General features: G+C 36.8%; 1 protein-coding gene across 3 annotated transcripts in view; it reads right to left on the reverse strand.

The window, feature by feature from the left end:
* LOC145664273 (lysine-specific histone demethylase 1A-like) overlaps positions 1-17992 on the reverse strand; it is a 675994-nt gene that overhangs the window by 575376 nt on the left and 82626 nt on the right. For all 3 annotated transcript variants that reach the window (XM_081730812.1, XM_081730803.1, XM_081730819.1), the window contains exon 11: positions 17795-17943. In XM_081730812.1, the coding sequence (XP_081586938.1) occupies positions 17795-17943 (149 nt within the window). The remainder of the gene's footprint in view (positions 1-17794; positions 17944-17992) is intronic.

Consider the following 17992-nt stretch of genomic DNA (forward strand, 5'->3'; position numbering starts at 1 on the left):
GGCATCTGATGTAAAAGTAAAAGTTGCTTACTACAGTGGAGTCTCGTTAATTCGAAATTGGATAATTCGAAATATTGGATAATTCGAACAGAAGTCCATTCCCCTTGAAAACTGTATTGAAAACAACAGTAAAAAACCGTGGATAAATCGAACTTTTGAACCTACGTTTTGTATAATTCAAAGTAACTACAGTTGAAAATTTTTATTGTTGGACAGATGTAAACAGAGAAATACAGTTTTAACGTGTTTTCAGTTATTCAGATGCAGCCATGGGGAAGAGTAATACAAAAGATAAATAGAAAATCTCTGTAATGATAAAAGTGAAGAAGAGTTGGGGAATAAGTAAAGATAGAGAACGTGTGCCAATCTCATCTTGTTTCAGAATTAGTTGAAAATTTAAGATGAATTATTGATAAAGTCAACCAAATGTTATTAATATCGTATTCCACGCAATACATGAAATTCAAGATTTATTGACCGTACAAAAACAATCAAATGTAAGCAAGTGAGCTTTACGACTTCTTAAAACTGAGAACAGAATATTCAAATTGTTACTGGTGTTTAATTGTTCGGACTATTCAATGTATGTTGTAGTGTTGTACGTAAATATATTTTCCATTGCACACGTAGTTTGAATTATGTGGAGTCAATGTTTATTAGTTTGCAGTATTCGATCACGCAAATAATAAGCTGCTTTAAAGGTAAAGTCTACATCATATGAATATGTTTTTGATGCACAGTACTTTGGTTTGTTTGTTGTTATATATGTGAAAATGAATGTTGTTGGATAATTCGAATTTTGGATAATTCGAAGTTTTTTTGTGTCCCCTAGGACTTCGAATTAAAAAGAGTCCACTGTATATATATCAGGGTGGATTGATTTAAATCAGTCTGATTTAAATCACGATTTTAATCAAGATTTAAATCACTTGATTTTTTTAATAAAAATCGTTGATTTAAATCAAATTCCGAAATGAATTAATTTAAAGTGAAAGTAAGTAAAATCCCGTTTCTCTTCTGTTATTCCGATTATGGAAGATAATAATCATAATACAGTGAGACTCAAATGTATGTAAGCACAGCATGAAACGAGTATCATGTGGGAACTATCAGGGAAAATCCCGTTTGAACGGGTTACGGGTGAACCCTGCTTTCTTCTCTTTGTAACACAGGGTTTTAAAATTTCTGTTCCAACGGGGAAATCACCATGGACATTTAAGATGAAAGCTCTTTTGTGTTCATGTCTATTTGTTTGTTTCCAGATAATAGGGGCGTATTTAGAGGGTTCGATCCCCTCTCCGAAACAAAAAAAAAAAAAAGATTTTAAAATTTTGGGCGAAATTTATGTATTAAATACATAGAAGTTCCTCGGGATCGTAATACGACAAATTTTGGATGCGTTAAAATATCGAATAATACTTTTGATAAAGTGGATACTTGACCCCATTGCAGAACATGCCGCGATCTGCGATGTGATCGCAGAAAATTTGCCGCGCCTGTGCAGGAAAAACTGTAAGAGGAAATAAAATAGCCAACAGAAAAGTATGAAAACGTGCCTGCTATGTATAGATGTCTTAAATGCACGGACAACTCGCATTTGAACTGTTTTTCACGTCACATAAAACATATTTTTAACAATCACAAGTGTTTCTTCTTCTGGAACTGATCATCTTGATTTTTTTATTTTGGAATTCCTGCAGGGAATTCGTGTTATTATTCAGTTCAGAATCTCTTATCATCGCGAATTGTGTCGAGGAATTTGAAGCTTTAAAATATATAAAACGATAATTATGCCTGTTGTGCTGTATGGTTGTAAAACATGGTCGCTTACGCTGAGGGAAGAACGCAGACTGAAAGTATTTGAGAATAAAATCCTGAAACGAATATTCGGAACCAAAAGGAACGGAAATGAGAAATGGCGAAAACTTCATGATGAAAAACTGCATAATTTATACCATTCACCAAACGTTGTTAGGGTCATCAAATCTTGGAGGTTCAGGTGGGCAGGACTGTAGCGAGAATGGAAGAAAGTAGGAACGCTTTCAAAGTTTTAACTGGAAGTTCAATCGGAAAACGACCATTAGGAAGACCTAGTCGCACATGGGAGGGCAATATTAAGATGGATCTCGCAGAAATAAGAATACAAAATAGAAACTGGATTCAGTTGACTAAGGATAGAAGTCAGGAGAGCTTTTGTGAACATGGCATTGAACCTCCGGGTTCCATAGGTCATAGAGTGAGTTAGTTAATTTTAGGCGAAATTTATGTACTTTATATGTATTTCGTGCCGCTAGCTAGTTCCAATTGTTTAAAAATATGCCCCTGCCAAATATCAGTAACTTTCGTGAAAAGAAAAGTGTCATGTTGATATACATTGCTGTACTTTTTCCTTAATGCTTAAGAAACATTGTTTGGGATTGAAATAGGTTAACGATTGGGATTTAATTCAAAATTAAAACCCAATACTTTCACTTAAATGACATAATTAACATTTAATACTAATTCCTAATGTTTTTTCTTCAGTTCGCGACTTGTATCATACGAAGAAAAAGGTTTGATTTAAATCAAAAAAATCGATTTAAATCAAAAAAATCAACAAAAATGATTTTTTTGAAAAAAATCATGATTTTTTTCCACCCTGATATATATATACCACATCTAGATCCTATACACCGTTAACACCCTCCTATTCTATATGGCAATAAGACCAGCAAATCCACACCAAGACAAAGCCATTGCCAAAACAATGGTGGCCTACATGGCTTGCAGGGAACAGGAGATAGGTATCACGAATATTCCATTTACACACATCCTTGTTAAGTTATCCATGGTCTTTTGTGCCTTTGGCCTACTGAAACGGAACAATAGAAAACGTCGAATCACAAGACTTGATGGACCTTGGAAAGTATACCTGGAGGAATAGGTTAAACTGAATCTGGCTGTGCTGAACAAAAGCTTTCTTGAATAAAAGCTCCAATGTCATGCAATTGTTTATTGTCAGGGCCACCATATTGGAACATTATTGGTGCTGGAAAAGGATTTTACAGCCTAGGGCAGACGGGTGCAATTCACTACCATAAGAATCAAACGATCTTTTGTATATGAAAGTTGACATGAGAAAGTCAAAGCCTAATCTACTTTGAAACTTATTTTTTTAAGCCGTTTAAAACATTCTGAAGTGGGGATTTCACTTACTTTTTCTCTCGTAAAGGGTTTCGCAGGAGACACATGTCCCCCGTTTAGCAGCGAGTAGAAGACACTGAAAAAGATGCGAGAGCATCAAAATAATTTCAAAGAATTTAAATGCCCAGATACAAGGTAAGAAGAGGTTATATCTAAGTTACAATCTTTCCAAACTATACTCTTTTTCACTACCGAAAAACAAGATTTAAATTTGAAAATCATGTATTAGCTATTGTTGTTCTCAAGCTTTTGGGTCTGAGCTTTTATTCTTTTTTACGTGTTTCACAAAGAAATTTTGCTGGAATAAGGTTAAAATGGTGAGCTGCCTATTACAGTTCTACGAATATGAGAATGGTATGGAATGAAATTGGTTAACTGGATGCTGAATCTTGCTATGGAAAGTCACCAAACATAAAAGTTAGCAATGCAGTTACCAACTAACTCTACAGACGCCTTACTTAAATCCAACGAACGGTATGTACTTCATTTCTTGTTTGGAAATGGGTAAGGAGTTAATACAGTCCCTGTCCATAAGACCCGTAGGAAAGTCATGTCTGACTTCTGTTCTCTTCAAATCCTGTTAGTACATGTCTAAACAAGTGTAAATCACAAGGGTAGACTTTTTGACTTATGGGCAGTTTTTTTCTACAGGGGCGTAATCCTAGGGGTACTGCGCCCCTTTTGAGTTGTTGCCGACTTTTCTTAAAATGATTGTAGCTGCCATTGAGATTGTAGCAGAACAATGAGTGAGGGTTGTTTTCTTTCTAAATAGTCCACGAAATAAACCTAGGTATAGATTTTTGGCGTAGCCGTACAAATAGAGGGGGTAAGACGGGGACAAAGTCTAATTTTGGTTAATTTTTTAAAAGTCTGTTTTTATTTTCTTTCCATAATGTCCGAACGGTGATATTTCGTGTGACAACGATTGTTTGGCCAAGACTTACAACAATCCTCTATACAAGGACGCAATTTTTGACAAAAATCTTCCAATAGTTATCTCCACAAAAAAATGTAATATAGTCAGATGCGCGCAATTTTTCGGGTCCTAAACTTCCGTGGTTTCGTGTTTGCTTCACTACACACGTTGCAATTCTAATAGAAGTAGAGAATTATTAACATTTCGTTGTATAAACAACACTGATAATGTTCTGTATAATATTCCTGCTCCAAAAAGTACATGATGTACAAGAAGATTTCTATTAAGTGGCTTTATTTGTGAAGCTTTTGCTATGGACAACTTTGTTTTCATTTGGTGAAGTAATAATGAGTTTCAATATAAAATGTTTCGAATTTTACCTCTAAAATAGAAATTTTGTCGTATATGAATTTTTCTAGGTTTTCTTTACAGCAGCTACTACAAAGGATGGAGACAAACATACTGATTTAGTGTGCCTTACTGCCTGGTATCTCCACTTAAAAAATTCTGAACTAGTTATCGCATCAAGTGTGAAAAGTTCTTTACGTGGAGTGAAATTAACACAAGGAACTAGTGGTGATTTTGACCTTACAAAAGGTGTGATTTCCCAAAAGATAGACAAAGATCACAAGACCACAACTTTAGTAATTTCTAGGAACAATATAAAAATGCTGCTGAAATCAGGCAAGATGAAGTATTGCAGAGACTTCATTCAATGGATTCTGAAGTGGAATTTGTGCATCATTGCACTAATACCTGCTACAACTCTTGCACACTGAAAAAAATCGATACTTAAATTACAAAGAGATAGTGCATGACTGTGAGGATGAAGAATCGGCAATTAAACAATCTACAAAAAAGCTACGTTCAGACACACTATCCCGTACAGAACCGTTATGTCAAAAAATCCAGTATGTAGTAACATGCGTAGTGTGTGTGGTCTCAATAAACACGCAGGTGTCAGGCAGAAGCACAGGATTTGTGAAAGTAACCGAGCTCTTGTCTTCCTCGAGGAAGCAGTGTTTTTTAAAGGCGATGTGTATACTGAACTTGTGATCTAGAAGATGAGTCGTCAGTTTGTAGAGCAGACTTATATTATCATAAAATATGCCTAGAAACATACCTTACTAAATTCAGAAGAAGTTCACAAGAAAACAAAAGCACTGAAAGAAAGTTACCTAAAGAAGAAATGAAAGAACTTTCACCTGTAATCAAAGAACTCCTGGAAGATGGCTGCGGTGTGACTTTGTCATAAATAGGAGATTACTTAAACAGTAAAGGGAAAGGAATCGTGAGAAGCAATAAAGAGGTCAAGCATTTTTTCTGAAGATTTTTGGAACTACGATTAAATTTTCTAAACCTACAAAAACCAATGTGTCTCTTACTGCCTATTCATCAAATTTGACTACCGAGAAACTAAGACAGATCGTCCGGAACCACAATGCTATAAGAGATGCCGGAAGATTAATAACAAACTCCTTCCAGTGTTTCACGTTTATGACAGAATCAATTACTTGAGGTGGGCATCCATGTATTTAGAGCAGATGCGAAACTTGGAATTTCAACATCCACAAGTTTTTGAAAAATTCATGAAAGGATCTTTGTAGTCCAAAGAACCACAGGAAAATTCAATGCGGTTGGCTTGGACATGGCACTGGAGCAGACGATAAATACATCCCAAAAATCACAAGGAGGAATAATTGGCTAAACAAAAGAAAAGAGTACGTTGTTGAATGGCAGTTAATCTACCACGAGATTCTTGAAATAAGAAATGCTTTTCGGTCATTAATAGGCGTTGCAGTGGATGACTACGATCTTCAGATACATTACGAATTAGTAGGGAAACAGAGTGAGGAGATTGAAGCAAACATCCAGATGATGTGCTCTTATATTCAGATACACAAAATCCTTGTGATACCACTGGAACGATGAAACTCCAAAATCTATCGACAAATGAACTTGTACCGCCACATAATGCAAAATCAATACTTTCCTTTGCTGCAAATGGGAATGCACTTTATCTTGAATTTAGGAATGAGAGGTTTGTTTCCAAATCAAAAGCACTATCTACCCCAATACAGCAAGTGAAGTTGCCATCTTTCAATTCTGTTGGTTCACAGGATGCAAAAAAATGATAGGTCTAATTCTGTTACAGATATCATCCATTCGCAAAGATTTGTTAATATTTGTAAGGAGAGAAGCATGTTATTGAGTGACATTTTAACTTATGACATTTTACCAGGTACAACATTGGTGGATAAAAACAGTGCAGCCATTAAACGGCAGAGATCGGATTTGCTGACTGCTTTGATAAGGAAATTATACGATTCCGAGTGCAGTTCTACTTTTGAAAAAATCTACCGACGTGTTTGATAGTGGATGTTATGAACCAAATCCACAGGATGCCTCTAAACGAATTTAATACTTTCGGTGAACTTTCAGCTGCCCTCGTTAAAAGCATGAGTTCCATTCATCAAGAACAATCACGAACGGATTTTGTCTTTAATAGCTACGTAACAAACTCAATTAAGGACGGAGAAAGGGAATGAAGAGCTGCGGTTCAACCAATAACTGTATCTAACAGCTTCTACTCGATTATCGGTTCAAATGAACAAATTTTGGGCGTCCATTTGGGCGTATGCTTCAGAGCGCTTTGCGATATTATCTACAAGAACATTTACTTCCTTTGCAAGGAACTACTGTTCTGAGTAATGAAGTACGTGATGGAGGACCAATTCAGTCTGTAACAATCAAATCTGGCAAGTGCAATGAAGTTTTGGATGACGATTTAATGAAACCTACTGAAGAAGCAGATTTGAGAATAATTCCACATATATATCACACACTTAAAGAAGGCTACCAGCAAGTAATCGTAGCATCAATTGATACAGATGTACTTGTCATTCTTCTTTACTTCTTGAAGTTCTTTCAAACGAAAGGTCTTCAGGCTCTTTGGCTGCGAAAATCTTCAAACGAATGCATACCAATTCACACGTTAGCACGAAAAATTGACACATTATATGACGTTATTCTATCATTTCCTCGCAGGTTTGGACGTCACTAGTAAAGTGGGGACCAAGTTTTCGGCCTTGAAAGCAAATCCTGAAAAGTACCTTCTATATTTTGGCTAGCAATTACCTGCAAATAAGGATACATTTCGACTAGCAGAAAACTATCTTGTACATGTGTTAAAGCCTGGGAGTCCCTCTGCAACGTTTGATCAGCTACGGCTCGAACTATTTTCATATCCAAAGACTACAAATCTGCTATCACTACCACTAAGAAGCTTTTCATTAAAGTACACATCTTCAGCGTAGCATTTTTATGGTTAACACTTGCTCTTCTGTATTGAGTTAAAACGCGTCACTGTTACCAGAACATTAGGTTGGTCAGTGGATGACAACTGTACGATAATTCCAGACTCTCATTTAAACTTCCTCCCAGAAGATCTCTTGGTTACTTATGGCTGTAAAATGAAATGTACAAAACGTTGTCGCAGTATCTCCAACTTTGTGTGTTGCATAGACTTCTGCAAGTGCTGTGAATTCTGTGAAAATCGAGAGAAGAATAACTTCTAACTAACGAATTTAAGAGAGGTGGGTGATTACGTAAACAAAAATATAAAATTTTAAATACTGAATATATATATATATATATATATATATATATATATATATATATATATATATATATATATATATAATATCCCCCTCGATTAATGTCTCCTTGATCCCAATAACATTATCAGTGCTGTTTATTCTAAGAATCGTGAATAATAATACAACGAAATGTTAATAATTTTCTACTTTTATTAGAATTGCAACGTGTGTAGTGAAGCAAACACGAAACCACGGAAGTTTACATTGTGAAAAATTTCGCGCATCTGACTATATTACATTTTTTTGTGGAGATAACTATTGGAAGATTTTTGTCAAAAATTGCGTCCTTGCATAGAGGATTGTTGTAAGTCTTGGCCAAAAAATCGTTGTCACACGAAATATCACCGTTCGGACATTATGGAAAGAAAATAAAAACAGACTTTTAAAAAATTAACCAAAATTAGACTTTGTCCCCGTCTTACCCCCTCTATTTGTACGGCTACGCCAAAAATCTATACCTAGGTTTATTTCGTGGACTATTTAGAAAGAAAACAACCCTCACTCATTGTTCTGCTACAATCTCAATGGCAGCTACAATCATTTTAAGAAAAGTCGGCAACAACTCAAGAGGGGCGCAGTACCCCTAGGATTACGCCCCTGTAGAAAAAAACTGCCCATAAGTCAAAAAGTCTACCCTTGTGATTTACACTTGTTTAGACATGTACTAACAGGATTTGAAGAGAACAGCCGTCAGACATGACTTTCCTACGGGTCTTATGGACAGGGACTAGACTAAGTGCTCAATGCGTACGTTGACTAAACGTTGAAGATATCTAAAGGTAGGACATATGATCACGAGTCCTATTTCCGATAAGGTCAAAGGAGTTTCAAAACTGACCAAGCACGTAAGGTAGTTGGGCAGTTGACTGAATTAAATGTTATCTCAACTCCAGTCTAAAAAGACAGTAGTAGTTCCAAAGAGTCTATCTGTTAGTTAGGCCAAAGCATCATTAATATAGAAAGCCAGGTGGTCAATTTGCCAATCCCCTTTAGAGGTTGTAGCGCCACGCAAGTTAACTGAAGAAGCTATTAAAATTACGTACTACCAACGTTTTGCAAGAAAACTGAAGTTTTAAAACTTCCAGGTTGCCCACCAACGTATGGTTGAGGTGAACAAGAAGACCAAAGTATTGGGAATGGCAAATCACGGTAAAATATTTCGTTTTACGTCAGTCTTGCTTAAAAAGTACGAAATGCATAAAAATAAATACACGGCAAATCTAAAACGGAACCATATCATAAATTGAAGGATACAGAGGAAAGACGATCATAGTCACACAACTGAAAAAGTGGCGAAACTTAGCTGACGAATACATTATATAAAACAGTTTGCCAGCGTGCTAATAGCACACGTGAAAACTGAACATAGTCTTCTGCATAAAAATATTATATGTCTAATAAATGCTCTGAGTCTTCAAACTTTAAAAACGCTCTCCTGCAAACTTTTTGTTTTTCCTCTGCTCTCTTCAATTGTGATTTTGAGTCAACAGGAAGTGTAATCTTTTGAATTTAATTTTTCTCTATATTTCACTGACATTGGTCATGGAAATGGCTGTACTTGGGGAATCCCTGTTATTTTTTCCTCTCAACAAGGAAATTGAGTAGAGAAATTAATTCAATCGAATCTAATTTTCTGTTAAAAGTGTGAAGTTGGTCCTTTTAGATTCAAGTCACAGAAACGTGACATTGTTTTCAATTTGCATTTCGTTCAAACCATTTTACGCGAATTATCACGGATTCTTACTGTTAGTATTTACAGTGCAACATTTCCAAATACTACATCGAAAAATATTAGCGCAAATATTAAGATAGAATTAAAAGTACTTACCTGGTGTTGATAGACAAAAGGAGTTAAACAAAATCGATGGAAAAAACAAAACTGATGTATCTAAAGTTCATTATTACTCACGTACATTAAAAATAGTCATTTAAAGAAAATCTTCATGTAATTTTTTTCCCTAAATACTATAAAACAAAACACAATAATACGATTTGGAGAGCACAGTGTCCTGGAATACGAAAAATGGTACAAAATAGGGTGACCACAGTTTGAACATGTTATTTTCAGCTGAAAATTATTGCGAGGTAATGTTCTGATATTTCTAAATTTTAATATTTATTTTCTTTTAAGATATTTTGAAAAAAAGGAACATAGACAGAATACTATTTCACACAGACACATTTTTTAAATCTAATACGTTTATATTTCTTTTAATTTGCTTGAATTTTCTTCTTGATTTTCTGAATTATTTCTTTTATTTATTAATAATCTACTGCTCTTTCAATCATTTATTCAAGTTTTCTCTCTCGCCGAGTCGAATTCTTTCTTTCTTTTCTTATTTTCAAGTAGAGTGCATAGTTATCATGCTAATATTTTGTAAACATTTCGCTAAGTTTCCGTGGGGAAATGACGAAATTGCCTACTTCTGCAATTTCAGTCAAGTCACCAACTTTAAAAAAAGAATCTAAGTTAAATGGTGAAAGCCTGTTAAATAAGAGGAATACACCGCCACAATCAAAACTAACTGCAACTACTCTCATATACTCTTGCAAAATTAACTTTCACATTACGCAAATGCAACAGAATTATATCAACAATGTCTTCCTTTCCTACTGCACATTTCCGTTTGTATGTGTATAGTTCTATATAGAGAACTAATTGGTGCCAAACAGATACTTTCCAATAATCACGTCGCATTACGTACTGTTGAAACGAAATAAAAGATGCAGATAATCGTAGATGATAGAATCTTAAAACCGCCAAATCTGATGGAAAACTGTTGACTTTAGAAACAAAGATGAATATAAGATATCCATGGAGGTTGACAATTTCTCATATTACTATAAGAATTCTAGAAAATTTCGTTTCCTGAACGAATAACACTAGAAAAAGAACGCAACGTTGTTATTTAAATGTGCAAAATCAAGAGTTCAAGTCCTATTTGCATACTGATTAGAGAATGCAAAGAATTTATAGAGCATGTTAATAATAATTTGAAACTTCACACTGCTATCAAAGATATAAATATAGTGTAGAATAATAAAGGCATTAGTTTTGTTGTGATGTTACGATTAATGTAAGGAAAGAAGTTAAGGTAAAATATCGTTTATTCACAGTAGCCAGCACGTCAGCTTTATTACTTAGTTAAGCCCTTCTTCATGTGGAGGAAAATGAGATCGCCAACCCTAATATCAAGGAGTCTATCAAGTCTTTTATTGACAATATATGTATACTGGTCAATCTTATCCCTAAAATCCACAATCCCAACGAGCTAGTATGACCTGCTATTTCCAATATTGGTCACTCCACCAAACACATCTTGTTATCCTCGACTGCTACCGCCAGCAACCAAGCGGTCCAGGTTCAGGATCTTCCATCATACCTCAAAGACACAATTCACATCCTATCCATTATCCACTTCATTACCTAACCTCTACCTCTCTGCCTCCGTAGATATAGCTTCACTATGTGCCAATAGTCTACTTACCCGCATAGGATGGTAATCGCAAGCCTTGTTTCTCGTTGGTTTAAATATCGTTCAAGGGATGGATAGTATGCACTATCCTTACATCACCGGTTTCATCGTTATTCATTTCTCATCGTATTCTTTAGTCTCAAGGACAAAACCGTGGACGTAAAACTCAAAAATACAAATAAAATTATCCACAACGACGTTGAAAAATTCTTCAACAAGCGACCCGAACCAGTTACTCCAACTTGCCAGCTTGTCCTAATCAGGAACAATTTCACATTTGAAAACAGACACTATCTTCAAATCGAGGGCACCATCGTTGGCCAGAGGTACGTGCTCAGAAATTTATTTCGAGAGGATCTCACATTCAATACGAGGATAAATAATATTAAAGTTTGTAAAATCTCTCTAAAATTAGACTAAATTTATAGAAAAGTCGGAATTTCGGAGGGGAAGGGTCCGGGCAACCAGGACCGACTCCCTGCATATGTCTTTAATTGGCTCCCTAATGTTAACTTATTTATAGGTACCTGGAACAATAAGTAGTCCGCTAAAGTATTACTATAATCCTTATTTCTGACGGACTTACGGACATTTTCCTAATATGGACGCAATGTCAACAAGTACTGGAACTTTCCTATAGTCGCTCATTCACTAGTCTAGTAACTAGTCTAGTCAAATTCACGTGGTTCTTTTCCAAATATATTGTTACCTTTGAGAATGATAATTTCGAGACATCAACAGAATGTAAAATCTCCATTTCAAAAGCTCTCTCACTCATTTTCTGAATATTACAAAATTTGAACGTAACACGGTAGCTCGGAAACCACCTTAAACTGTAGATCCATATTTTATATAGCCTCAGTGTTGAAAAGGGATGCTAAACTTCAGTAAACCAACATCTCACAGCTACATTTTTACCTTAGAAATAAACATAGTATATATAGCCGAGCGATCCGCTGAAGTGTATAAACATAAAATCTGAACGGGAAAGACGGATGTGGTTTACAAGCTTCATTTGTGATTAATTTGTCAAGTAAGTCATTCTATGTATTGCAATAGAATAAAATTCAATTTGAGATTTTTTTTAAACGAAGATTTAATTAAAATAGCCGCCCCTAAAGGGTTATTTTTTTATTTATTCCAATATTTTCCCCTCCCCATATGATGAGGAGTTTAGCGAAAGAATGTATATTGCAGCCATGTTCTGGCCCTCAGGCGCCCCAAGCCCACTGAGCCCTTTAACCCGGCCCGCCTGACTTCTTATTGAAAACTAATTTCTTACATAATCTCTTAAACTGAGCTGAAAGTCTCTCTTAGATAACTGGTGTCTATCTTAAGAATATCCTCCGTGTCGGAACATCCAGTGTAGAGTGTTCCAACATTGGCAGACCGGACTAAAATGGTAAATAAATAGATTTTTTACCGCTTTTCTTTAGTAAGTAAATGTTTTGGTTACCGTTGTAACAGTTGTTATGTTCCTGTGATATTAATGTAGTTCTCTATAAAGAGTAATATACAAATACTAAGAAATTTCGTGTAATTAAACGAATATCACCTCTGCTTTGGTGCTTATGGTTCAGGGTTCCGTTCCTGGTGGAGGCACAGAATTTTCTGGTGTTGAGCTAGCAACATGAGGTAACTGAACAGTTATTTTGATTCAAGATGTTGTAAACAGATGCAAGTGGCACAGTGGCAGATCACTCATGTCTGGTGTGAGAGGTTCCTGGTTAGAACTCAGGCCAGGACAAGATTGTGTCCGTGACCTTCCCCTCTACCCCCCCCCCCCCCCACACACACTCAAGCCGGCTTCTCTCATTGCACCAATTCTTTGATAAATCATTCATCTTCTTTAACATGGTTCAAGTTTGGTATTGATTTCCCTTTAGCCGTCCAACACTATTATTATTATTATTATTATCATAGCCTCACTTTCTTTACTGTAAACACTTATAAGTTCAACGTCCTGCCTTTGTAATATAATAAAACAGTAGTACCAAACAATAATTACGAGGGAGGATCAGGTTACAAGGCCGATATTTCTGGAGTTTCGTTTGTTATAGAGGAATGAGGAATGTGCGGTAATTTTAATACATGGAGTTGGCAACTGTGCAGTTTCAGCCATCCGCCAACTACGGCCCTAGTTGTAAGTAAACACAAATGGCGACTCGTTTGAAAAACTGGTCTCGCGAGGAAGTCAGCTCGGTTATTCGATTTCTGTGGACCAAACATGTAACCGCTGCTGAAATTCATTGGCAGCTGGTAGAGGTTTGCGGAGAGACTGTAATGTCTCGTCAGCATGTTGCAGAATGGTGTCGAAAGTTTGCGGCTGGTGGAGAAAACAACGCGCGCCCACATATAGCCCAGAAGACCGTCTTGCTGTTGAAGCAGTTTCGCTGGAACATCATCGACCACCCTTTCTACAGGCCAGACCTCGCTCAAGCGACTTTCACTTGTTCTCGCACTTATCTACTTATAAATCAAGACTGATTCAAGGGAAAGCTTAATCACATCCATTTGTGAATTTATGCACTTAATTATATCTGGGAAAGTGCCGACCATTTTACGATTTTTTTTGTGTGTGTGTGTGTGTGTGTGTGTGTGCTTCACTTATAGCACTGAAGAAGGAAAGCGGTGGAATTCGCCCAATAGCTGTTGGCAATGTTTGGAAACGCTTATCAGCAAAAATTATCTGCTTTCGAATTAATATACTATCACCACACCAACTAGGGGTCTGTATACCATTCGGAGCAGAATCAGCCGTACATGCTGCCAGAATGTACTACTCATCTTCCTATACTGAAGTGAAAGCATTTTTGAAAATTGACTTCCGCAACGCCTTTAATGAACTCAACCGCGACTCAATGTTACAATCTGTTAAAACTAACTTTCCAACTTACTATCCATACATCTACCAATGCTACTCCGAACCGAGCAATCTTTTTATAAGTGATAACATAATTCACTCACAACGTGGAGTACAGCAAGGCGACCCGCTTGGACCAGCACTGTTCGCCTTAACCATCCATCACATTATTAAGGATATTAACACAGATTTAAATATCTGGTACTTAGATGACGGTACCATAGCTGGAAATATCGACGTAGTACTACGCTTTTAATAAAATTCGTCTAGAAGCTTCATCTATTGGATTGTTTCTTAACTCTGCCAAATGTGAAGTGAGTTTTCTGAGCGCCAGAGTTGATGAAGTCCATGACCTTTATGAAAGGTTTAACGAAGTAGCACCTGGTATCAAACTCTTATCACCTACCAATGCGGAACTTTTAGGGGCTGCCATCTCTACCGAATCAAGGAGCAAAATTTTATTGGACAAGATATCAAAATTAGAATTCTTCTTTTCTCAATTATCAAAGCTTTCTGCACACTCCGCTTATTATTTACTACGAGCTTCACTCTCACTTCCAAGATTACTGTATTTCCTTCGTTGCTCCCCTTCTTGGCAGGATGATAAATTACTTGATAAATTCGACCACACTCTTAGAACAGGACTGGAATCCATTCTAAACTGTTCTTTGAAAGACAGTTCATGGTTACAAGCTTCCTTACCAGTGGAGAATGGAGACCTTGGGATTCGTCGAGCCATGGATATCACCATACCTTCTTTCCTCGAATCATTCTATGGCTCACGAGAACTAATTGGAGCTCTTCTTCAACAGGAGGTTGACTTAAACTCGATTCGAGATGTACAAGAATGCATCGATAAATAGACTAGTCTGGTTGGAATGGATCCCCCACCTACCGACAAAAGACATGTTCAGTCTGTTTGGGATGAACCTATAGTCAAGCTTCGTTTATCTTCACTCCTATCATCAACCAATAACCCAGATGACAAAGCCAGGCTGTTAGCTGTCTCCTCCTCCAAAAACGGAGCATGGCTTCAAGACCTACCTTCTCACACACTCGGCCTACACCTTTCTAATGAGAGCTTTCGTATTGCTACAGCTCTGCGCTTGGGTGCTAATATTTGTGAGCCTCACTTTTGTCCTGCATGGTCTTTCATGTAAAAAAAACAAAAGTGCGGGAAGACAATCTCGACATCATATTGTAAACGATATTATTTGTAGAGCCCTCGTTTCAGCGGGAGTTCCTTCAATAAAAGAACCAAATGGTTGTTGCCGCTCTGATGGTAAAAGGCCTGATGGCATGACCTTGGTACCGTGGAAAAATGGAAAAGCACTAGTCTGGGATTTCACATGTTCCGATACGTTTGCTCCTTCCAACTTATCCCATTCTTCAATTCAGGCAGGTCTCGTCGCCGCTCACAGAGAATCAGACAAAAGACTAAAATACTGAAACCTATTGGACAAATATTGGTTTGTAACAGTAGCAATAGAAACCAGTGGGTCTTGGGGTCACAAAGGATCTAATTTCATTAATGAAGTTAGTCATCGAATAGCAAATCAAAACTGGTGACCCCCGAGCTACTGCATTCCTTTTCCAACGTATCAGCATCGCCATCCAGCGCGGGAATGTGTCATCGATCTTAGGCACATTACCTCCTGGTAAAATACTGGACGAGATTTTTCTTCTATAACACACAATAAAACAGAAGTAGAGATATCCTAGGAGGCTGACAACCACTTTGACTATGTTCATGAAGAATGTTTTGAATCCAGTTTGGATAAATATAAATTCTTGGAAGTCATGGCTAATACCGGTAAATTTGGGAGTGGTAGCAACATTATCTACAGATTTTACTTTGTTGCTCAAAATCGTTAAAGACCCGAAATATATTGTTGTCAAGCTGTCCGATGTTTATTTGGAACAAATATGCTATAACTAATGTTGAAAAATGTATTTATCTCGCACTTGAAGAAGCACCTCGGAAGCCATCGCTTTGCTTCAGACGAGCAGGTGAAACACTATGTAACAATGGTTGAACACGCACGGACAGGATTTTTACCAGGAGAGAATCTTCAAACTCGTCCCGCGATGCGACACGTGCTTCAACTGATATAAAGACTATGTCGAAAAATAACCTTATGTATGTACTATCTGTTGGTTGTATGAAATAATATATACACATTTCACTGCAGGCTTCGTACCTTACTTTCTGACCACCTTTTGTAAACACTATCGATATCTTGGGCAGCGGTGGCTCAGTGGTGGAGCGTTCACCTCTGGTGCATGGGGTCCTTGGTTCGATCCCAGCTCGCGCAAAGTGAACTTTGTGGTGGACAAACACCGTGTGCGTGCGTTTTCGCGGGATTCTCTCGTTTCCTCCTACTTTCTTCATTCCACCATTTCATTTATTTCTCATCACCATCTCCTTCAGCCTAGCCGCATAACCGTGGGACTTAAGATTTCAAAACCATAGATAACTTTAATATCTCGGCAACCTGAATACACTCAAACATATGCACATCATTTTTAATTATCTACGGCCAACATACCTAACACATTTCTTCTTCTGAATTTGATTTCTTAATTATATTTGTTCTTCTTTCAAAGCTGAAGTTTTAACACCTTTCGGTGCTCCTCAAGTTTATTTATTTATCTCTTATCTTTATTTTCTAATCCTTTTTCATATTATCACCTTTCTAAAAGTATCTTGATACTATGAGGTGTTCTTCGCATCTTCTGAGGAAAAAAAAAAAAATTGTGGCTTTTCTGTGAAATTACAAATTTCCCTGACTTTCAAAGCCAGTATGAATCTTGTTTACTCTACACGGCATAACTGAACGACATAAAACTGGAAAATTTCAATTCATTTTTTCACTATGGCATGAAGCATATTTACTACACTAGAAGTCTTAAACATGTATGACCGGCGGTCTTTGTGCGCTGTTAGGATTAGGATTTAGATTTCTGGACTCTCGGCATCTATGGCCATGTTAATCCATCACTATGAGAGATGACATCCATCGGCGATCACACTATCCAAGGAAAGAGAAGGAAGGAAGGAAGGGACTGGGACCTGTATATTAGGTATCATCCCAGCATTTACTTGGTGTGAATGGGGAAAACCCAGGAAAACCTCACTCAACATGGCAGGCCTGAAAAAGCTTTTACACTTTTTCGACCGAGTGTCCCCACCGGGAATCGAACGCGGGACCGCTCGCATCAAAGACGAGAATATCAGTTCAAATAGATAATAATGATGTTCACGTAAGGTAACTACCATATCTACAAAAATATATCATTAGTTTAGTGACGATAAATGAGCAGCGTGGAAACTATGCGCGTGACATATAGTACAGACGGTACAGTAGGATGCATTTGATGCTACCAGTAGCATGCATGCAAAGGACTGGCCACTCCAGCCATATATATTCTATTGTCAATAATTTTGAAACGAATAGATCAACGATTACGGTTTTCGGTAAGAAGAAATGTACTCACAAAGAGATCTGTTTGTTATGCAGTTATTGAAAAAAAAAATTAAAATAAATAAATAAATAAATAATAACACGGATGCAATGCGTATAGTTTTCTTTGCGATGTACAATCAAATATTATCATTTCTTCCAATAATGACGAAAGCTTTGACTTTTGCAACACAACGATATAGCAATAAAATACAATATATAAAAATGCTTACCTGTTAGATGGCTTCCTGTGAACTCGAAGTCGTCGTCCTGGTCCCAATGTTTTAGCGAAAGGTTGCTCAATGGTGTTGCATTTGCGAATTCAAGATTTGCGAAGTGCCAATCCAAAATCTGACGGTCTCTTGACGATAAATACACATCACTGAAACAGGAAAAATGTAATAAATAGTGTATATACAACCTAGCAGAAA

This window comes from Thermobia domestica, chromosome 1 (assembly GCF_964235325.1).
Source record: "Thermobia domestica chromosome 1, izTheDome1.hap1.1, whole genome shotgun sequence".
NCBI classification, from domain to species: domain Eukaryota; kingdom Metazoa; phylum Arthropoda; class Insecta; order Zygentoma; family Lepismatidae; genus Thermobia; species Thermobia domestica.